Consider the following 23,663-nt stretch of genomic DNA (forward strand, 5'->3'; position numbering starts at 1 on the left):
AGGTTTGCCTCCCCAAGAGAGTCAGTGCTGGACTATGAACTAATGGAGACGCTGACTGGAAGTTAGTGTATTTTGGAACATGTGAATTATAGAAATGATATGGCCAGAACCAGGAGTAAGTTAAGGCCTGCCTTTTTTATCATTTTTTATCTTGACTTTGGATACTGGGTAAGAGTTGATCAGATTTCTGAGTTATAGTAGATTGGTTTCAACATTTTTGCATTATTTTTGTAACAAACCTTATATATTTGTCAAAGCAAAGGAGGATGGGGGAAAATTATGTCCACCTGTGATTTACAAGTATTGTAAAGGTATGCTTTAACCTGATGTTGCTTTTAACTTTTACTGTTGGTAGTGGTTGTATGTGAAGTCAGTAACCTGGGTACCAGTACGGAGTGTGCTTGAGAAAAACAAAGTAGTTACAATGGTTATAAAAAGAACCCTCCCTGGGCGGTGGTAGCCCATGCCTTTAATCCCAGCACTGGGAGGCAGAGGCAGGCTGATTTCTGAGTTCGAGGCTAGCCTGGACTACAGAGTGAGTTCCAGGACAGCCAGGGCTACACAGAGAAACCCTTTCTCAGAAAAAAAAAACCAATAAATAAATAAATAAATAAATAAATAAACAAACAAATAAATAAAAATAAAAAGACCCCTTGTATTAGGAAAACTTTGCCACTAACTGTTAATATTAAAAGTATAGTGCTTTTTGATGTTGGTTCAGGTTGTGCATTTGGCCAGTGAATTGCTTTAAGTGATATATTGGAACCACACTAAGTAATGGTAATTAACCTTGTAATGGTAATTAACTCCAGAAAATGGTTGTCATTTTGTTTGTAACTGATGGCTTTTGTTTAATTGGCTTGAGTTTAGCGAGTGCTGGTCTGGAATTCAGTATGGAGCCAAGGCTGAGGTTAGAGAGGAGCAGCCACACCCAGCAGGAGACTTCATGTTTATTTCTGTCCTGGATGTTTTCCCCCGTTTCATTGTTTTATTTTTGGTCTTAATAAACTTATCTTTGCAAAATTAAATTATATACATATATATATATATATATATATATATATATATATATATATATATATATATGCAAAGAGTAAGACTATACAATGAAATTCATACTTTCATTGATTGAAATCACCCTGCTATTCCTGCTGTTCTCATAAAACCACAACCACATAATGAAATTCATTTCTATTCTAGGATTGACTATTATTCCAAATCCTTTTCATTTTACCTAATAAATCCCCTGCTGTTTCTCTGCAGAATTGCCACCTTTGATCATTGTCATAGTGATACTACCTGGCTGAAGGAAGTAGCCCAGGACAACACAAACAATTTGGAAAGGACTTACATGATTTTTTCACTCTTACACCTGAGAGGTTAAGTCACATTGTACCATAGATTCAGAAGGCAGAAGCCACAGATGACAGTGCCAAACACAGTCCTTCCTGAACTACTGGACACATTTAAATGGAGGTTTCACTGGATCTCAGTGAACTCTTGAGTTCTCACTGGAACTCAGAAAGGTAGATATTGGAGAAGTGATGGCTAATGGAACTACAGAGCAGCAATCCAATGTCCCTGTTGACCTTTGCTCAAGATGCCTACTATGTCTGGTTGTAATGGAGAAAGGGAGAAAGTGGGGTTTTATCTTCTGAAGAAGAGACATAAACTTTACAATTGGATATTCCCTTGGACCTGAACTCCTTCCTATATTGCCATGAACAAGGGAGTTTACATTGCAAAAATGGGATTGTGGAAACACATGTCTGAGTATATTGAAACAATGTCTCCTCTCAAGGCATGTGCACAATAATTAGATATAATCCAACTTGCATACAATTAAAGGTGCAGGAGAACCATTGTTGCATTTGAGAACCAGGACACCCTGGGGAACTGGACTGTGGTACATGAATGGTGCCTAAGGGTAGATTTATGATGGAGAAGAATCTCCCTCAAGCAAGGACCCTAGACCTTTAGGTACTAACAAAGATGAGCTGCTCATGCCAAGGCCCGAACCAACTCTCCCATCCAAAGTGCTTGACTTGTAATGAAGCAGAGAGAAATCTCTAGCTTTGAAGGAAAAGTTGTCAAGGTGTATCCCCTGAGTCGAAAGAGAGACTCCAGGAAAGGGCACCTCAGAAACTGGTCAATGTGGGGCAAGCTGGTCAGCAGGTAGGCCATGGCAGTTTCCAGTGACATCATCAGTAGTCACTTCCCTGGACAATCTCTTGTATCCAGGAGAACCCAAGAATCTTCTGTGATGTCACCAGTGTTGTGGAGACACCAACTGCCTGTGGGGCATTCCTTCAGAGCCTCTGGGTTCACAAGCAGTCATGTTGTCCATGCTGCTCAGGCTGTTTCATAGGGACAGTACAATACAACCAGAGACCAGACCTAGGCAGAAGGCATTCTGTAAAGCAGGAAGAAGGAGATGGCCCTGGGGAAGACACAGTGAGTCCCGGGCAGTGCATGGGGAAGCTTCCTGGAGGAGCAGCGATTGAGCAAGTCCTTACAGGAGAAGGGCTTAGCATCTGGAGCCTCAACATTTCTCAATGGCAGACCCAGAGTCCAGAATTTCTGATGATTACTTTGGCAGGGATCCAGGAATTGACAAGCCTTCAGTTGCTTTGCTGAGAGATCTGAATTTCCTGCTGAGTGGCAAAGGATGCCAGAAGAAAGTTCTGTGAGAATAACAAAGCCTTGCTCTCAGGATAGAGTGCTGAAGCATTTCATCCTCAATAGATTCCTGTAGGTTACATGAATATGTGATGCCAAGAACAGAGAGGGATAATCCCCTTGTCAAGTATCAAGGTCTCAGAGACTTTGGTCTGGAACACACATGATGTGGGCTGAATTACAGTCTGGGATAAGTGTAGTAGTGTGTGGAATCTCATCATGCATTTAAGAAGCAAGGATAGGTGTTGGCTTGTGGGAGATGTTTGGTGCTGGTGTTTATGGTCAATCTTTTTTGTGCTAAGCAATACAGACTACATCTTCAGATATAAACTGACAATACCCTCAATTTCTTCTTGACTGGGAAAGCTTAAGCACTTCAGGGTTAGTGGGACTGCAGTAGGGACTGAGCCATATGTTTAGTGATGGTGGTTGGGAGCAGGGACATAGGTGTGGAGTCCAGCTTGAAGATAGCTTTCCTGCTCTTTCAGGAATTCACTGTGTCTCTAGAATTCCCTCTTCCTCAGGCTTCTCTGTGGGAGTAGGTATGGTTTCTCCTTTCCCTGTCATATTTTCCCTACAAGTTTCCTTGTGTTTCTCTCCCTGAAGGGTCTGTTGGGAAAGAGTCCTCCCAAGCCTACACCATCAGTGAGCAGGAGCAGAGAATGAAGAGGTTGGAGAAGCTCAAAAGGGACCTCGAAAGAATGAGTAATGAGAGAGACGAACTCCAGGGAATCCTGGCACATTATAATGTCAAAGATTTGAACAACAGGTAATCATTATGCCCAGTTCTCAGTTGACTATCTTGGGCCCTCTCTGTTGACCCTAGTTTTCAACATATCACAGGAGGCTACAACTCCAGGCTGTCCTCATGTCAAAATGTATTTTGCTATTGGATATTCAACACAGAACTTGAAGTTCAGACAGGAGGGAGATGAGATCACAAGCTCTTTTGATTCCTTCAAAAGAAAACTATAGCCTGTGGCATGAATCATTCAGGAAATAGCAGTATTAGTGTGTGAGCTCTTATCATGCATTTTAAGATGCCTGGACTGGTATTGCTTTGTGGGAGATGGTAGCTGCTGTGTGTTTATGGTGAATCATTTTTGTAATTTTCTGGAGCTGCTTTGGGTCCATTTAGTCCTGTTAACAACTGGGAGGACCTGGTTCTATATGCTGGCCCTCAGTGTGAGTGGATTGCTGGCAAGTCATCACTGCTTTTTTCAAATTCTGTTCAGTTTACACTGAGATAATGTCACATCACTGTATGTACTTGACATTGTGATAGTGTATGTGTGTCTGTGTGTGTGTATGTGTGTGTGTGTGTGTGTCTGTGTGTGTGTGTGTCTGTATGTGTGTTTATGTATGTCTGTGTGTGTGTATTCCACTTAAGATCCAGGGAGTCTGTGTAGTGTGATGGGGCTGGAGACTTTACCTGACTGACTTTTTAGGTAATGATAGTGATGAGGCCATGGAGGGTCACTTGTAGCATCACAGCACATGGTCTCTGTGTGCACCTCTGATGGGCATTAGAAAATCCGGATATAGGCAGTAAAATCTTTTCCCTGTAAATACTGAAGTGTGGAATTTATGTAGTGATAGAACCAAGGATTGAGAAAACCTTGTCTACAAGGTGAAAAAGTGTCATCACAGGATTAATTTGGACTCAGGACTGTGTCATAGGCTCCTGGAAACTTCTTGGAGACCTAATCTATTCCTTCAAGACCACTCATGGAACCAAAGCAGGTCAGCTCCCATTTATTAGTTCCCTAGCTCTACTGTGCCCAGATCAAGTGTAACACGTTTAATAAGCACCAAGAGGACCCAGTACAAAGGCATTAGGTTGTGGCATATATGGGCTGGGGTAGTTCACGATTCAACTTGAATTGATGTAATCCTTGAATCCTTAGTTCAGCGATTATTTGCTCCTTGGGCCACACCCTTCCACAGGTTCAACTTTGAGATGATCATGCTGGAGATGCAACACGACCAGGTGATGAGCAAGCTCAAAAACATTCCACAGCAGATCAGTGAGGCCTTGTATAAGTGCCAGGAGTTGACTAAAAATAATCAACTTTACAGGTGAGTGACTCACACTGTTGTTTTCCCAGCACTAGGCACGAAATATGTCTGCTCATCATTTTCTTTAAAACAAAGTGAGGACTCTGGTTCTATACTGTTTGCCTCTCAACAGGAAGCTTCCTCCCTTAAAGAAAGGCTCTAGGATTGTGATCTCTTGAAATCATATTTATCAAGTGTGATGAGTCTGTGAGCCCCTCCAATCATTTTCCTTCCCAAGTCAGTATCCACTAAATAGAAAAGGTGTGCACCTTGATGGTGACATCAATCAACCTTGAGTCTCTGGGGCACTGAAAACACATTTACAGATCTGGTTTGCATGAGACACATAGAATGATGTGTATCTGTTGGGTCTTCTCTCTTCTAGAGAAGCTTTGCCTTGTCTCTACCTAGAGGTGGTTCTCTAATACCAAAGCCATATATGCAATCATGGGTCCCATGTCCTCTTCTGGGAGATACATGAGTCCCTTTTGGTGTCAGGTATTTCAGAAGTACCTTGAGTCTTCTGGAATGTTGCTTTCTTCTGGATTTCACCTTCCTATATGTGAGGTCCCATGGCTACTCTGGTCTGTAGTCTGGGGCTGTCTGGGGATCAGGGCCCATGATGAGAAGAAATGGTACTTGGAGAAGTGGGAGGAAGATGGATGGTGCCTGGGAATAATCACCATTTCTTCTTTGTGGTTCAGCATCAGGAACTGTCACCTCCTGACAGAATCTCTTCATATGAAGAGTGAAGTAAAAATGCTCTGGAATGAAAACAGGCAGCTGCTTAAGGAGCAGATTACACTGGAAGTGTGTTCTAAGGAAACAAGGAGGCTATGTGTGGAGACCAGCATGAAGATCTATGACAAATTTTCCAAGCATATCCAACAGGTAAGATGCATGGAGGATGCTTAGGAGCAGGTTGCCCTCATGTCTAACCATAAACAATGTCAAGCCCAGATAACCATCCTCCACCTTGTCCAGGCACTCTCCTAATTCTTATCCAGTTGTTCTGTGATCATTTACAAGACTTTCTGTGGAGTTAGGCTCTCTCAAAAACTGGATGATTGGCAAGCACACACTCCTGATCAACTACAAGCTGAATTTCATTAAGATAGATGGGGTGAACACACATTACACACCTACATGCCATTGTACTAGAGGGGTTCTATGTGGCTGCCTCCTTTGCAGTAGCACAGAACATTGAGTGATGAAGTCAGGGCCTGTAGCTAGTTTGCTTTGGACCCATGGCTCCAGATGCATATGTAGGGGAGTATGGCCTATTCAGACGTAGGTGGGAGAGGAGGTCCTTGGTCCCATGAAGGCTAGATGCCCCAGTGTAGGGGGGAATTCAAGGGCATGTAGGTGTATGGGGGGGGGTCAGTGGTGGTACATCCTCATTGAAGGAGGAGGAGGGGGATGGGATAGGGAGTTTCTGGGTGGGGAAGATGAGGAATGGGGATAACGTCTGAAATGTAATAAAATATCTAACAAAAATTATTTAAGAAAAAAAAGGTGGGGGGGAGAGGTCTTGTGTCTTTTCTCTTCCTCAACCCTGCATTGCAACATGTCTCCTAACTGAGCCTAGACCTTGGTTCATACTGACAGAGCCTGACAGATAGCTCATCCATCAGTCCTGGTTTCTGTCATTGTTGCTAGAGTTCTTTCCTGTAGCTTGTATTCAGGAGCTGACTGGATGAACAGGGATGTTTGAAAGACATCTCTCAGGCTGAGGTTTGGGGTGAGAGATGTGAGGCTTCAAGAAAAAGATTTCTCAAACTCTCTTAACCTAGTCTGCAGAAGTTACTAAGTTTTATTTAGTCCCCAGGGGATTGATTACAGAGTCCTGGGTCTCACATGAAACATCAGATATTCACAGTCTATATTCAGTGGTTCCTCCTGCATTTTGGTCTCCTTACTGTTTCCTGCTCACTTATGATTTCTGGTATGTGTGTGTGGGGAGGGGGGAGTCATATGCATGTCTGTGACAATATGTATATAGATGTGCCTGTTGAGAGGCCAGTTAATTACATGTGGTTTTAATCAGTCTTTCTGTTTTGGTTAAGCTATCTGACCAGCATCTTTGAATCTTCTGTCACCTCCCAGGCAGAGCTCCTCGAATTGCTTTGTCTCAAGTAACTGCTACAAGCTTTCATAACTCACAGAGAGGAAGAACATGTTTATATGTTTCATTGTTTTGAGTTTTCTTGTTGCTGTTGTAAGAAAACAATTTCTTAACTTAGAAGAAGCTAATGCTGTCTGCTCCGTGTGTCAGATACACAACTTGGCCAACTCTGCCATCTTATGAGATTTCTTGTCATTCAGCTCAAATCAGCAGGGAAAGGAGGAGGGTGTTTGTTTGCCAGGATGGGTCTTACCCAAGACACAAAGGCTCCATATAACCCACAGTTGAGTTAATCAAACCTTTATCAAACAAACAGAACCCATGTTGCCAACACTTAAAAGTCAATAATTTCACATTTAGCCTAGCCCACCCTTCTGAAATCTTACCATGTGACTTCAGTTTCTACTTCCCTGTCCTTCCTTCATTCATTACAATTTCCTAGCCCGGGGTTTGGAGGCCCACCCATGTGAGGAACAACCACAAAGCAGACATGTAACTCTTGTAACCACAGCAGGATATGGGGCACAAAGGGGTGCTCAACAACAGCTGGCTGCACAATGAGACAAAGGTGGCCCCAAGGATGTCCTATTCAAAGGAAACTTATGGACCTGAACACCAGCCTCTTGTTCTAAGATGGGAGTGTGGGGCTCACCACAGTGTCAGTGTCAGTTCACTTTGCATCAAGGAAACATGAAACAGAGCAGCAGGTCATCATGCTGCTACACCTAGCTCAATAGAACAAAAGGAGACAAATAGTGGTGTAAAATCAGATTGTCAGTCATTGGTAGTGGGAAATCAAAAGTGATTTGGTTTGAGTTAAAATCATCCTCAAGTAGGGCTGGAAGAAAAGAGGAACTTCAGACATGGCTGATGCTATAAAATGGGGCAGCCCTGTGAGAAGCCATGTCCAACTCTTCAGAAACTGTATAGTTTCTGTAGTCCCAATTGACCCAGCCACTCGAGAACAAGAAGTAGGTGTCCACAGAGGAAATTATTGCAAATCATGGTTCTAGTGGTACTTCACAGAGTTGCCCTGAAGTAGAAACTATCCAGATGTTCTTCAGTCAAGGAGTGAGCAAGTATACTGTAGTCCAGCCCTTCTACGGACTATTGCCTAGGGTGATCATACAAACGACCATTTGGTCTTGAACTAGTCAGACTTATTTTCCACAAAATATCCCAGACAGAATCTCCTTATGTGAAGAAAAGTCTCACTTTGCATCCTAGTTACAGAGATTTCCTAGTTGTCCAGGCTCATAGCTATGGTTACAAAGCCACACAGGCTGTGGAAAATGGAGGGCCTATTGGAAGATGCTGCTAACTTTAGAGTCCCTGGGAAACAGTGATCAAGATGCAGGAACTGGCTTGTCCACCCTGATCCCATGTGCCTTTGCTGGGAACCAAGCCGACTGTGCACAGCCTTAGGAACTTCCTAAGCAGGCTTGCATACCAGGCCAAAACTCTATATTTCCATCCTTTGTTTATTAGGGAAAAGCATTTATTTTATTGAGCTGTCTATAGGCTATGCCTACTATGTTCTCGTCCCATTCAAGGTTTTTTTTTTTTTTCTTTTTTTAATTTACTCAGATTATGTTTGTGAGTACACTGTCTCTCTCATCAGACACACCAGAAGAGGGCATCTGATTTTACTAAGATGGTTTGTAGGCTACCTTGCGGTTTTGGGGAATTGAACTGAGGACTTCCAAAAGAAAAATCAGTGCTCCTAATTGCTGAGATCTCTCTACAGGATTTTTCAATTCAAGGGTTTATTTCTTATGGCTTTATAGTGTCCTGGATGACCTCTTATATTAACATGAACTGGGAAAGTCAAAATGTCCCTGCAACTGTATGTATGAACATGTGCTTGTGTGTGTTCAGGAATGTGTGTGTCTGTCTTTGGGTGTGATTGTGTGTGTGTCTATGTATGTGTTAGTGTGAGTGTGTGCTTGTGTGTGTATGTGTGTGTGTGTGTCCATTGCTGGGCTCAAACAATGCAGGATCATTTTGCTGTCTCTGAGATATGAGGTACTTGGATGGGATAGCAGGAGCCAAGAAGATTTCCTATACCTGTATAACTGTATTTTTGGGTCTCAGGCCTTCCACATGATTCTCTCCCTCAGTCACCTAGGAGCAGCTCAGAATATTGTTCTGATCTAGTTTAAAAGAAATCCTGTCCATGATCATTCTTGTGATCCACAGAGTTTGTGTGGATTGTGTATTCTTTCTTCCCTTCTGAGCTCTCTGGTATGACCTGAGCCTATTGTCCCTTAAGTCACCCCACAAATAATACCACAGCAACTATAAATATAGCAGGTGTATCCTTTGTCCTTCATAAATATTTGTTTTAAAGTTCAAGGCTTTCCCTTGGGAAGATTTGCATGCAGCACACTCTTGCTGATTATAGTATCTCTTCAGTGAGCATGGATTTCCTGTGAGATGGTTTCTCTGGGGAGTCACAGATGCAGGGGTTCAGGAACCTGAACCAGGCAGGTTCCTGCACTCCAGATATAATAAGAGCCTTCACTTCAGTGGTGGCTAGGTTCCCAGAAGGCATATTGTGTTTGATTCAGACATTGCTACACAGTTATTTTTCAGTATAATATATATGGACCATTGGAGAAATGTGGTGTTTTATTTTAACTCCAGCACAGTGTGTAGTTCACTGTTCACTTTCAAGCCATTTTTTAAATCTGAGAAAAATCCCAGGCCCAGGTGCTCTGTGGCTCTTCTCCTTTGGGGATACAGGGAATGATCTTAGGCTGAAAGGTCATACTGGATTTTCCTGTTCAATAAAGTTGGTGTTTGCTGGATAGCTGACATGGCAGGTCCTCAACAGGCCTTTGTCTCTTCCTCCCCTAGGTCTGAAATACTCCTCCTGAAGCTCAAACAGGCAGACCAGGTCAAGATTTCCCTCAGACACAACTCTTCACAAGGAGTGCACATGTTGAAGTGATTATTACTATCGTTGGCAGACTTTGGACAATATGTCCAAGGCCAGTAACAGGCTGTAGGTCTGTGCTGTAAAATCTGCAGCTAAAGAGTGCTTCTTAGTTTAATTATAATGTTTCGGATTTGGTTAGAATTTTGATTGCTTTGAGTATATGGTTTCTTTGTTTTTTTTTTTGAAGTTTTGTTGTTTTTTATTTTTTGTTATGTTATTAATTTGTTGTTTTACTAATTTTATATACTATATATATTGACTCCCCCACTTTAAGTTGGTATTCAATAAATTTAATGTATTTTCGTGGATAAAAACGTAATCACCAATTTTTTCCTCATGAGACCTTCTGTATTCACATGTGTTTCACTGTCCTATAACACTGGAAGTATCAGGTAGGAATGGACATCTTCAAGTAGCATGTGGCTTAGGCTTCATTATTAGTTCCCAGCCAGTCACAGCTACACAGAAAATTGTGCTTTTGATATGGATAGTGTGTCAAAGTCTGTGGATCTCAACTTCATGATGAAAAATGTATCCATGCTGTGTCTTTGTTGTTATAAATTTAGCTATTTAAAAATGTACTACCATGTGGATGATTAAGTTGAATAAATTAGAAACACAAGTGTATTTCTCTAATACATCCCAAGAAATAAAAATATTCAATAAAGGAGTATAAAAGAAATCAGTAATGATGGAGCTGTATGCCTCTTGTTTTCTTGAAATATAGCATCACTTATGAATTCCCAACAGAGATAATGAATTTCAAGACCCTTTTGGAGATGTTGGTTATTTTTTTCCAGGTTGGATTTTTTTTTTGTCCTTTGTTTTTTTTTTATTGTTGTTCTAATGATAATGATGGTTTCTTTTTCTTTTTTGCTCTTGGTCTGGACAATGTATTTGATGCTTTTTATAAAAATTTGTTTTTTATAAAGAAAATTTGGAGGCATTGTTGCTGTTTTTGAGTTATTTCTTTTATATGTATGGGTGTTTTTCCTGTTGTAGGTTTTTGCACTACATGCTTGCAAGTCCCCAGAGGCCAGGCCAGAAGAGGTCAGTGGATTCCACGTGGAACTGAAGTGACAGAGGATTGTTAATCATTGCTCTTTAGGTTCTCTGAGAAACAAATTCTCAAGTGGATAAGCCATCTGTCAAACCACTGCCTGGACTTTTGTCCTTCCTTGAGTGGTGTATTATCTGCACTGGGTCACACCCAACCAAAGAGAGAAGATTCTTGAGTCCTGTAGGGTCACATTCCTGGGGTAGGCATGCTCAGTGTTTAAACTTTGAGGCCTCCATGTAGGGCATTAGAGTGGCTTCCTGATCATGCCTCTGGATATCTTATTGTTAGGGTTGGAGTTGATCTCTCATGTCCCACTTCCTGCATGACAATGCAGATTGGGTTTATCAGATGAACTGCAGAATTGAGAACTCTCCTAAAGGTGGTAAATAAATCATGTTGAAGTACCATCAAAACAGTGTTTAGAGTAAGCTCCATACAAACCCAGGGGATGGAGCCTGCAGCAGAGGACACAGGACTGTGGTGGTGAGTATTTCAGTTCAAGACTAGCAAGGGAGAGTGATGGTAGATGTTGCCAGGATATTTTTCATCTGCCATCTTTTAGTTTTGAATTTAGCTTTATTTATAACTTAAAATTGAAAGTAGAATGCAGACATATTTTTCTTTCTTTTTCTACATTTTTTATTGAAAATGTTTTCAATACAATACATTCAAATTATGGTTTCCTCTCCTGCAACTCTTTTAAGATCCTCTCTCCCACTCCTATTGGAATTCACACATTTTCGAATCTCTCCTAGACAACAAATAGCCGTTTAGAGATAATATTGATCACCCAGCCTGCCTCCATCTTAGTCTTGAAAACCATTTTATAGTGAAGGAAAATTATTTTCATTGCTGGATAGGATTAAATATATCTCAAGGATTGGGCTATGCTCAACCAATAACCTTAACTCAAATGGTTCTGTACTAGCTGTTTCAGAATGGCAAAAATGCCTTTGTTTATTCTAATTAAAATCACCAACACCTCTGTTGATGACCACCTGTTATGACCACTTTGTCATGATGCTCACCTTGCAACCATGTTTTGTCTCAGGTGGTTTTCATGATCCACTTCTTATGTTTAGGTTCTGCTTCTATAACAACACTCATTTGCCTGGAAGTCACTAGGAAGACTATGGTCTAAACATAGGCAGAAACATGGAGGCAGAAACTGAAATAGAACCCGTGGAGAAACATTGCTCACTGGCTTACTCCTTATGGAACCTACTTTCTTATAATATTCAGAACCAGGCCTTCAGTTGGCAACACCCACAGTGGGCTGGACCCACTCCTAACAATAATTAATCAGGAAATTGTCCAATAAAGTTGCATATAGGCCACCTTTACGGAGGCATTTTCTCAGTTGAGGGTCTCTCTTTTTCCAATTGATTTTAGCTAATGTCAAGTTGATCATAAACTAGCCAGCACAATTAACAATGATAAATATACCCTGAGAAAGAAATCAAGGAAACAATTGGATTCACAACAGCCTACAAAAGCAAATGATATTTTGGAGTAAACCTAACCAAGTACATAAAAGACATCTAAAGTCTAAAACACTGAAGACATTGAAGATGACACTAGAGGGTAGAAAGACCTCACAGAACCACAGACTGGTAAGATTAATATTGTGAAAATGACCAAGCCTAATTGTCGCAGTGCATGTAGATCCATGCCCTCACATTTGCCCACCATAGGAGATCATATAGCTAAATAGACAGGGTAAACTTTACTTTACCTTATAAGGTCATGTCCAGCACCACCTGGAATTCCTCCTTGTGCTAATGAGGCATCTTCAGCACACTGGCCCCAGCCAATGATATACACTCAACCTGAAAGCTTTTACTCACCCTCCAAAGGTTTAAATAGCCTTTGATCTCCCCTTAAGTGCACTGTCTTACTGAAGCTGCCCCCCTAGAGTCTGTTTTAACACTCTCAATGCAGCCTGACATCTCTTTTGTTCTTTCCATCCACCTTGCTTCTCATCTCTAGATCCACTAATTACGATCAGTTGTAGGCCGATTAGGACACTATGGGTAGGTAGTCAGAAACTGAATAGCAGATGTTGTCTTTGGTTGCCTCCCAGGATCTGAAGGTAATTCCCCATTGCTGAACATACTACAGATTTTAACATATGACTTAAAGAATTCAAGCAAGTTCTGACCCAGAGCTTCCACTCTGAGTAGTTTTCACACTACCAGAGGGTGAAATCCAAGCTGAAAAGACAGGGAAGCAGTCAATACTTCTACCTACAAAGCCAGTGAACCACAACATGGCAAGTTCTCTCCAAAGATGCAAAAGTGGTACTTATATCTTGGGGGTAACCAACAACTGTCTAATTGGACTCAAGGAGTGCTCAACAGGAGGGAAATGACAACTGTCAACCTAGCCAACTGTTTGTGAGTAGTCAGGACATGGGTCTTGGGGAACATGCTACTGCCGCTTTCCTAAACCAGCACAAATCCCAACTGTATTCTGAGTACTTATCCTTCTATACATGGATAAGTAAGGCTCTCACCCTTTATTAAGGAAGCTTCTTATTGCAGGAGACAAAGACCATACTCATCAAAATGCAGGTAACCACTGACTGTAGGCTGCCCAGCACCATTTGATACATGTACAACACAATCCCTATACATTAGGCTGTGGGGCCATCTCAGAAGTGGGGGCAGAAAGGTTGTAAGAGTCTGAGGACTAGCAAGTCTGCTGTGAGACTTTGTCTTCTTGATATCACAGGGAAGCCACATCCATAATATCTCAACAATATGGCTGCTGAAATGAGACCTGGACAATGATAACATCTGCTGACATGCCAACATGGATGGAGTAGTCTCACAGGGTTCCAGATCTAAATAAAGAGCTGTGGGCAATTAGCAGCAGCTGAGAGAGGTAGAATTAGTGTTCCCCAGCATGAGCCCTCTTACTGGTTATCTATTACACAGTAGACATCTTTAATAGAATAACAAAACATCAACAAGTAGACAACAATACATGGACTTATCAGGCTACACTTATATATTTATTCTAGTGTGTATAAAAAGTGTAATTTTAAAAAAGAGACTGTGTAGTTTATAGTGAGTAGGACACACAGGTGTAGTTGAAGTGAAGAGGAGGGAATGTTATAGATATATTTTAATCAAAAACACAATTCAGAAGGAGACAGGGAGAAAGCTAGAAAGTTAGCTGTGTGCTGGAATTCCATTTACCCCTTCTCCTAATTGGCTAAGAAATGAGCAAGCAGCTTTACATGCCTGTCATCACATCTTCCCCACCATGATGACCCAATAGTGAACCAAAATAAGACTTGTCCTAACTTGCTTTTTGTCAGGAATTTGGTTTCAAAAACGAAAATAGTGACTAAGCACAGATCTATCTGACCCTTGTAAGACCCCATCTTACATTGTTATGTAAGATGTTGTCTTACATTGTTATGTAAGATGATGTTATGTAAGATGTTATGTTATGTTGTCTGTCCTTGATAATATTCGAGTGCTGTGCATATCCAAGGTAACTCTTGTGAAAGTAAGCATTTCATGGAGGGCTCACTTACAGTTTCAGGAGTTTAGGACATTATCCTCTTGGTGGATAGTTTGTCAATATGCTGTTAGACACTGGAGCACTGGTAGAGAGCTACATTTTGAGCTGTAGGCATAGAGGCAGGTATAGAACTGGGCCTAGCATGAGCTTTTGAAACCTCAAAGTCCATCTTCTCGAAGGCTGCACCTCCTATTTTTTTTCAAATAGTGCCACTCTCCAGTGACTAATCATTCAAGCATATGAGCCTATGGTGTCCATTCTTATTTAAAGGACTATACAGTCTATTACTAAACAAGATTACAGATTTAGGAGACTGAGGCTTCAATTCACAAATCAATCAAATCAATCTATTAGAGGGCCATAGTGTTTTCTAAGGGTACTTTGATAGGTTTGACCTTGGGATGAAGAGGAAGAGGAAGAACTGGATTTATCTGGGAAGAATAGATTGCTGTGTAGTGTGGGGAATTAGCATGATTGCTTCAGGCATTGGAGTTCTTTTCCCTTGAGGTGCAATCTAAATAATAATTTTTTAAAAAGCTTTCAGAAATCTTGTGTTTTTCAAAACTGGTAAAAGTTATTCACTGTGTTCTTCAGACCCAGTATCAAATATCAGAGTAGGACAAATGTATCATGACTAATGAGAGGATAATTTCTCTGTTTAATGTGTTAATAAAAAGTACTTACAGAAGCTAAGGTAAGATGAAGTACAATAAGGGTCATCAAAGATAAGTTGTGACCATATGTGTATTTTCATTAAGTGTTTGCCATCATGGCAATTATACAATGGGATCATTCTTTGGGTGTTGTGATCTATACCCTTGGTTGTAACCCACAGGATTTCCAGGCTCTGAGAGACCCTTTCTGGGAAAGGAGCAGCTGAGGTTGGTCCAGTGGAAGCTCCATGTGCAGGGTAGGGAAATGCTAGGGGCTGAGGCAGGAATGGGTTGGTGGGTGAGGCAGCACCTGCATAAAGTCATGGGGAGGTGGAATAAAAGTGTGTTATGGAGGAGAATCTGTGGAGGGGGATAACATTAGAAATATAAAGAAATAAAAAAAACAAGAAAACACAAGAGCAAAAGAACCTTAGAGAAATCACAGATGTAGGAAACCCAGTGGATGGACAACCTACAACAGAGATCAGGAGCTAAAGATGCAAACAACATCAACAGAATACAAGAGATAGAAACAAGAATCTCAGGCATAGGAGATACCACAGATGATATTGACAAGTCAGTCAAAAAAAAATACAAAGTGTAAAATACCTGTAACCCAAAAGATTCAGAAAATTCAGAACACAATGAAAAGATCAAAAATATTAGAATAACAGAAATAGAAGAGGGTGAAGATTACAAGTTCAATGGCACAGAAAACATATTCAACAAAATCATAGACTTTTGAGCTTCTGCTCAACAACCATCTGTTGGACTCTAAAGATGCAAAACCAGGGAACACGCTCCCCGAGAGACACTCAAGGACAGGAATCATTGCAATAATATGAGGTTTATTTATTAATGATAAGATGACCAGATGACAACCAGGATACTAGGGTTCTCTTGCATGCAGGCAAGAAGAACCCCAAATTAAAGCTAAGGGCAGCTTACATACTATTTTGCAAAATTTATGAGGGTAGTTATACAATTATTCTTTTTTTTAATTTTTTTCTGGAATTTGTTTCACTTTTTATTTTATTTTATTTTATTTTTATTTATTAGATCTTTCATTTTCACTTCAGATACCATCCCCTTTCCCCATTCCCCCCCCTTACAAAACCCCTATCCCATGCCCCCTTTTCATTTTGCATTTATACATTTTTTAAGAAATGTTAATCATAGGCTTTATAAGTTTGGTATTGTTCAATCAGAGGTGTAACCCACTACCCAACCTAGATATATCAACTATCTTTGACTGGTGGAGATACATGAACATCTGCTTCCCTGTCTCCCCCCTCTATCTCTCTTTCATCACCTAGCTTCTCCTCTCCTTCTTCTCCTCTTCTTACTCCTTTTTTCCTCTCAGTACTCCTCCCACCTTAGCTCCTCCTACACATCACCCTTCCTGTTAAAAGGAAACTTTTCTCTCAAAATGCAATTAGAGCATAATTATGCCTATTTGTACCAGTGAGGTACAAGATAGTCCTAATACCCAGTCCATCCTTTTGTTGACTAACCAGCACCTCTGTCATCTATCCTAACTAAAACACTTAGTTCTGAACCTGGCTTTTTCCTTGGCTTTAGGATGAATGTCAGCTGATGACCATACACTCAGATCTTTTCTCTCAAAGTAAATAGCTATAAGTTTTCAACCCCGTCAGAAATCCAGAATGACTGAGTTGACTATAATTGTGGGAAGCACAAAGCATAGCTTCTAAAACTTAGCCAATTTATAGAGACCTCTGAACACCTGGACACTCGCTCTACTTCAAAACGTTGGAGCATCTGTTCTTCTGCCTTCTGGCCCAGGATCATCTGACAGACCTTAGTGCTGCAGAATTATTAAGGGCTGATTACTCTGTCTAGGCAGATATAATCAGTCGACTATTCTGCAAGTGTGTCCTTTTCTGGACAGTAAGTTGTCTGTAGAAGAAAAGTGGCAATTCTTGCCTAGTGGCTGTCTCACCACAACTGGAGTAACTCCAAGGATGCTCAATTTCTTCTTAGAATTTAACATAGGAAGCTGTCCTGAGCAGACAGGTCTCAAATGAAAATGAACATTAATACTGAAATGTTTGTCATGTCAATTCTAAGGATTTCTGATGTTTTGAAAACCAGCTATCCATGTAAGGTAATCTGGACTGTTGCCTGTTAACTCCACTCAGCTATTTCTAAATAAAACATAGAGAACACCCTTATAATAAACTCCAAGTCATGAATTTGCTATAGTCCCTTAACTCACAGGCTGACCATCTCAAATCAGTTAAAAAAGTTAAAGAAGGACTGGGTCTAAGCTTTGTATTCCTAAATGTGTTATACTGGTACAATGCCTATGAGAGTAACAATATTCATCTCACTCTTATATCACTAAGAAGCTCATGCCAATGAAAACCTTAAAATTTGTAAACAAAGTAAATTGGTGCCATTTAAGAATTTATATCTTCATCTTGATATTAATTATACAGATTTCTACTAATAGGTTATGGCTATGCAATAAACCCTAGCTAATCCTCTCTATTCCGACAAAACCACTACTTTTCCCTAGGGAGACAGCCCAACATTTACCAACTTAGTCCCCATGCCCAGGGAATAGGGCTGCTGACTCATCATTAGCTTCTTCAAGCTGATTATGGGCGTTGAGATATTAGAAGAGGAGTGGGGGGAGGAGAGCAAGTTGACAATCCTCTGATGCTGTGTCTTCGCTGCCTCCAGATGGAATTCACGGACCTCAGAGGTTTGAGCAGGTCTGCCCAGCTTGCTTGTTGAGTAGATACACCAAGGCTGATCATTCTGCAATATACAATTCTCAAAACAAATTTTAGTATCAAGATAGTTTTTTTTTAAAAGTTTTAAAAGAGGGCTGACATTTTATTAAGAATGTTGGTTCTAACCGCTTTTCTATTTTTCCCCTCTTTTATTGGATATAATATTAACATTTCAAATTTTATCCCCTTACCATATTTCCCCCACCACCCAGGAACCCCTTATCCCATCCCCCCTCCTCCTGCCTCTATGAAGGTGTTTACCCACCTACCCCCAGCCTCCCTCCCCACCCTCAGATCCCCCCCCTCAGTGCTCAGCCTTCAGGGTACCAATGATCTTGTCTCCCACCTATGCCCAACAGGGTCATCCTCCCCTACATATACAGCTGGAGTCATGTGTCTCTCCCTATGTGCTCCTGGGCTGGTGGTTTAGACCCTGGGGAACTCTGGCTGGTTGGTATTGTTGCTCTCCTCACAGGGCCACCAGCCCTTACGGTTCACGGTTCCTTCAATTTACTCTCTAACTCCTCCATTGGGAACTTTGATCAGATTAATGGATAGCTGTGGGTATCTGTCTCTGGGTATGTCCGACTCTGAGAGACCTCTAAGGAGACAGCCTTATCAGGCTGCTGTCAGCTTTCCCATCCTGACATCCCTATCAGCATCTATTTTTGGTGACTGCCTATGGAATGAATACCCAGACACAATGGTCTCCCTACAACCCCCCCCCTTCAGATTCTGACCCACACTTTGTCTCCATATTTGCTCCCTTGGTTATTTAGTTACTCCTTCTAAGAAAGACCTAGGCATCCTCACTTGTTCTTTCTTCTTCATGAGCTTCGTGTCATCTGGTAGTTGAATCTTTGTTGTTTCAAACTTTTGGGCTAATCTCTGCTTATCAGTGAGTAAATACCATGTGTGTTCTTTTGTGATTGGGTTACCTCACTCAGGATGATATTTTCTAGATCCATCCATTTACCTAAGAATTTCTCGAATTCATTATTTTTAATAGCTGAGTAATATTCCATTGTGTAAATGTACCACATTTTTTGTATCCATTCCTCTGTTGAAGGGCATCTGGGTTCTTTCTAGCTTCTGGCTATTATAAATAGGGCTGCTATGAACATAATGGAGCATATGTCCTTGTTATATGTTGGGGCATTTTCTGGGTATATACCCAGAAGTGGTATAGCTGGGTCCTCAGGTAGTGCTATGTCCAATTTTCTGAGGAACCGCCAGACTGACTTCCAAAGTGGTTGTACCAGCTTGCAACCCCACCAACAATGCAGGAGTGTTCCTCTTTCTTCACATCCTCGCCAGCATCTACTATCACCTGAGTTTTTGATCTTAGCCATTCTGACTGGTGTGAGGTGGTATCTCAGTGTTGTTTTGATTTGCATTTCCCTGATGACTAAGGATGTTGAGCATTTCTTAAGGTGCTTCTCGGCCATTCGAGTTTCCTCAGTTGAGAATTCTTTGTTTAGCTCTGTACCCCATTTTTTAATGGGGTTATTTTGTTGTTTGGAGTCTAATTTCTTGAGTTCTTTGTAAATATTAAATATTAGCCCCCTATCAGATGTAGGATTGGTAATGATCTTTTCCCAATCTGTTGGTTGCCGTTTTGTCTTGTTGACAGTGTTCTTTGCCTTACAGAAGCTTTGCAATTTGATGAGGTCCCATTTGTCGATTCTTGATCTTAGAGCATAAGCCATTGGTGTTCTGTTCAGGAACTTTTCCCCTGTGCCTAAGTATTCGAGGGTCTTCCCCAACTTCTCTTCTAATATTTTCAGTGTACCTGGCTTTATGTGAAGGTCCTTTATCCACTTGGAGTTGAGCTTTATGCAAGGAGATAAGAATGGATTAATTTGCATTCTTCTACATGTTGACCTCCAGTTGAGCCAGCACCACTTGTTGAAAATGCTGTCCTTTTTCCACTGGATGAATTTAGCTCCCTTGTCAAATATCAAGTGACCATAGGTATTCGGGTTCATTTCTGGGTCCTCAATTCTGTTTCATTGATCGTCCTTTCTGTCTCTGTACCAATACCAAGCAGTTTTTATCACTACTGCTCTGTATATACAATTATTCTTAAACAATAATCATAAAGGCAAAACTCCAACAGCCATTCCCAGGCATGGTTTCTGTTCCCAGGCCTGGTTTCTAAGTAACTCAAAATTTCACCTTATCTTTTTACAACAAAAAAGGTCAGTTTAAGTAGCTTCTGTTTATCCAGGTTTACTGTGTTATGGGCCCATAAACTCATATCTTGGGTCTTTTTTTCCTGGAATGTTTGTTTGAGTCTTTGGAATGTGCTCTTCCTGGGATGTGCCTCTGGGGCAGCTAATATTTGACTCAAACTTAAGAATTTTTTAATTTTAAGTTCAAGCTGAGACCTGAAATTACATTCTTACACATCCTTGTGTTGTGCAAGGCTTTACCTCACTTTTCTTCACTGCCTGCCTTGCTTGTTCACTTTTCCTTCCATCTTGAATGCCTCTCTCATTGTGTTCTCATCCTTGAGTCTGTTAGTCCACTGTTGCCCCAACTACCTCCTTTCTCTTTCTCAAACCATTCTTGATTACTGGAAGACCATGGTGACAACTCCCTCTGACCTTTGCCCAGTTCTTCCTCAGTGCACAGCCTCAGTTGGGCTTTGCATAAAGGTAAGGGAAGAGAAGATGGAGAAGCAGATTTGTCTCCATTTCCTCTTCTCTTTAACAAAAGTCTGTCATGTGTTTAACCATAGCTCTGAGTCATGCAGTCATTTCCCCATATGTTTATAGACACTTACAGACAAACAGTCATTGGCTACTATCTCTAAGGGATGTAGAAGGATTTGCATCAGTATGCTGAATATATACCCACATTTCAAATGCTTTCAAAGCAGCAAAATGAAGCTGATAGAAAGTTCAAACTTGGAGTGAAATTAAACATAGCTTCCCCATTTCCTGTTTTCTGTTTTCTTGCACTTTGATTACAGATGTTTGTCTTCCAAGTACAATGTCTTTGCAGGACTCTAAGTAACGAGGTTGAATATACGGGTTTTACCACAACACTGCATGTAACACAGTGTTCTTTTACTATTTGTTCTCTCATATATTATTACATCCTGTCCAGAGCTGCCCTTGTTTCCTCTCCTTCCTGATCCTCCCCTTATCTCTGCTTCTGGCGCACCTACTCCTCCTTCATTTCCCTTTAGAAAAAGGGAAGCCTCTCAGCATATCAAACAAACATGGTACATCAAGTTGCACCAAGATTAGGCACCTCCCCTCATATCAAGGCTGGAACAACCCAACACAGTAGGAGTCAAAGTGTTCTTTAAGAGGCAAAAGAAAGAGATAAAGACATCCTCCTCTCCTGCTCTTAGGATTACCACAAGAAGACCAAAGTAAACACAACCATAACATATGCAGAATTGCCTAGGTCAGATCCATGCTGGCTCCCTGGTTGTCAGTTCAGTCTCTGAGCCTCTATGACCCCACATTAGTTGATTCTGTAGGTTTTCTTGTAACACAGTGTTCTTAGTAAGTACTTATTAATATACTGAAGGAATATATAGCGGGTTGATCCAGTACTGCTATGTATTCAAATGGTAAATACTGACCCCCAAGATCTGGCTACTACCCCACTGTATTCCCCAAATACTTGATGTTGAAAAATTTCTGGGTTCTTGATGCTGCAGCAGTCTGGCATCCTGGAGAGGCATCACAGTCTGACACCTGCTGCTGGTCCATCAGGACTAAAGGAGATCTCCTGTTTTCTTTGTCTCCTTCGCCTTCTCCTCCTCTTCCTCCCCTGCCTTTTTTCTATCTGTATCTTTATACTATCTCCTCCTATCTCAATCCTCTCTTCTCCTTGTGGTCCCTACCTGTGACCCACACCCCACCCCCACAGCCTGGAAACTCACACTTTACCTCACTCTTTTTCCCCCCAGTAATTGGCTTTTGCCAGTTTCATTTAACCAATAGTTTTAAATTGGGGAGCAAGGTTTACACAACAAAGGCTGGTGTACATGAAGATCCTTTTATCTTGGAGCAACCAGGTCTTGGGGTTCAGAACTTAGCATTTCAATTGCACATGAGCAAACCCTTAAAAATATGCATATTAGCACTTAGGTAGTTTTGTGTTTAAAATAAAACAAGAAATAGGGAGCTAAGGTGCTATGAGAACTCAGAAAAGCTGCTGAGAAGAGGTCTGTGTTGCTGTGTGTAAGCGATCGATCTTCTCTTATGAATGTGAAGGCCCTGAGCAAGCAGAAATACATGGAAATGAACAGATGCTACCCAAAGTAGAATGAAGGACAAACATGACTATTGCCAGGACGTCATCAGCAATGACAGAAGGCAGATTCTGATCAGACTCCTTAGTGCCTGCATGTTCTGGATCAGTAGTTCCGCATGAAGTCTTGGGCACACATCCCCAGAAAAAAGAACAGAAAGAAAGGAAAGGAGGGGAAAGAAGGAGGGGGAGAGATGAAAGAAGGGGAGATTGGGGAGGAAGAGATGTGTTATTACAGCTAGGGTGGTTTTTCAGTTATGGTAAAGCATTTAACTACTTCTCTGTGATTAAAAACAAAATCAGATTGTGTCAGGGTTTGGAGACCTGTGTTGGAGCTAAGCAGTACCCCAACTAGCTCCTTTTAATTTTAATTCTTTAGCCATACTAACATATTTCTGTTAGGAGTCGCGGCGAGCGGTGACAACATTCGCCATTACAAGATGGCGCAGGCATCTGGTGCTCCCACAAGTAAACAACTAAACTGGGCAGGTGCAAGAGGCAAAAGTGCACCAAGCCACTGCCCATACTGGGCTTATAGTTTCTGGAGTCTGAGTTGAATCTGCAGAACTTCCTGATGAGAGGAGAAGTCTCTGGAGTTGGAGCTACAGGTTTATTTTGAGGTCCTCTCAACCCTTGCTTCTTGTGACGACCACACAGAGTGATCATCAGACCTCCACATGAGTACAGTGTCATTCATCCACATGCCTATAATAAGTAAATAAATGTGATAAAAGTATTTGAGTGCAGTTTAGGTATACAGACTTAGTTGTAAGAGCTAATTTATTTAAACTTCTGGTGTATCAACTTTATTATAAAGATTCTAGCCAGCGATGGGGATACTGAAGGACAAGCTGGGTGCTCAGAACTGGACCCTTTTCCCTGTGGTTGTGTGGCTTATCCCAGTCACTAGCAGTTTCTCTAACCCTCCTTTTAATGATTTTTCTTCCGTCCTTAGAAACAGAAGCTGCAAGAGTCTGACAACAAGGTGTCAGCCCAGGGTAACATAATCTTCAAAGTTCTTTAACACTCTGATGAAAGTCAGGGAATTCAAAAATTATATAAGAAGCATTAAAATATGCAGAACAGTGGAGTGCAGAAAATCTGTTTGATCCCAGCACTCAGGAGGCAGAAGCAGACTGATATCAGAAAGAGGGGAAGTTTGAGAACCAGGGTCAAATTAAAAACAAGACCCAGACCTACCTTGGGAGTTACAGTGTTGAATCTGACACTTTCTCTACTTCCTTCTTCTGAAATTTTCACGTTATTGACAGAAACATTTTTTTTTTGGTTCGTAATACTTGAGTGCTCCTGGATGTCCTTAATAGAAGAGATTGGAAGGTGAGGTGGGAAGGAGTAAATCTGGTGTAAAAGTCACTCACTAACTCAGATTCATTCTTTGACTGTGCTAACAGTTCTCTGGGAAACTGCTACATGTCTGGACACCAAGCACATGTTAGCTACAGAGCAGTTGGTCTCCAAGTGTGATCTAGGATTAGTACAGTATCACCTGGCGATCGGTGAAATGCACAACTGCAAATTTCTTCCAGACCTGATCCTGGAATGGAATGTATCCCAG

The 23,663-nt window shown here is 41.2% G+C and overlaps 1 protein-coding gene across 1 annotated transcript; it reads left to right on the forward strand.

Moving 5' to 3' along the window:
- Positions 1-42: 42 nt before the first annotated feature.
- On the forward strand, positions 43-23,111 carry LOC117702433 (disks large homolog 5-like). The gene is made up of 6 exons (XM_034493597.2): positions 43-61; positions 2,314-2,454; positions 3,286-3,448; positions 4,627-4,758; positions 5,442-5,628; positions 23,043-23,111. The coding sequence occupies exons 1-6, from the start codon at positions 43-45 to the stop codon at positions 23,109-23,111; spliced, it is 711 nt and encodes a 236-aa protein (XP_034349488.2).
- Positions 23,112-23,663: the final 552 nt, after the last annotated feature.

The sequence above is a fragment of the Arvicanthis niloticus genome, unplaced genomic scaffold, assembly GCF_011762505.2.
Source record: "Arvicanthis niloticus isolate mArvNil1 unplaced genomic scaffold, mArvNil1.pat.X pat_scaffold_78_arrow_ctg1, whole genome shotgun sequence".
Taxonomy (NCBI): Eukaryota; Metazoa; Chordata; class Mammalia; order Rodentia; family Muridae; genus Arvicanthis; species Arvicanthis niloticus.

Coding starts and splice junctions, on each gene's coding strand:
- LOC117702433 (XM_034493597.2), top strand. Junction 3,449..4,626: donor GTCAAAGATTTGAACAACAG/GTAATCATTATG, acceptor ACCCTTCCACAG/GTTCAACTTTGAGATGATCA. Junction 4,759..5,441: donor AAAAATAATCAACTTTACAG/GTGAGTGACTCA, acceptor TTTGTGGTTCAG/CATCAGGAACTGTCACCTCC.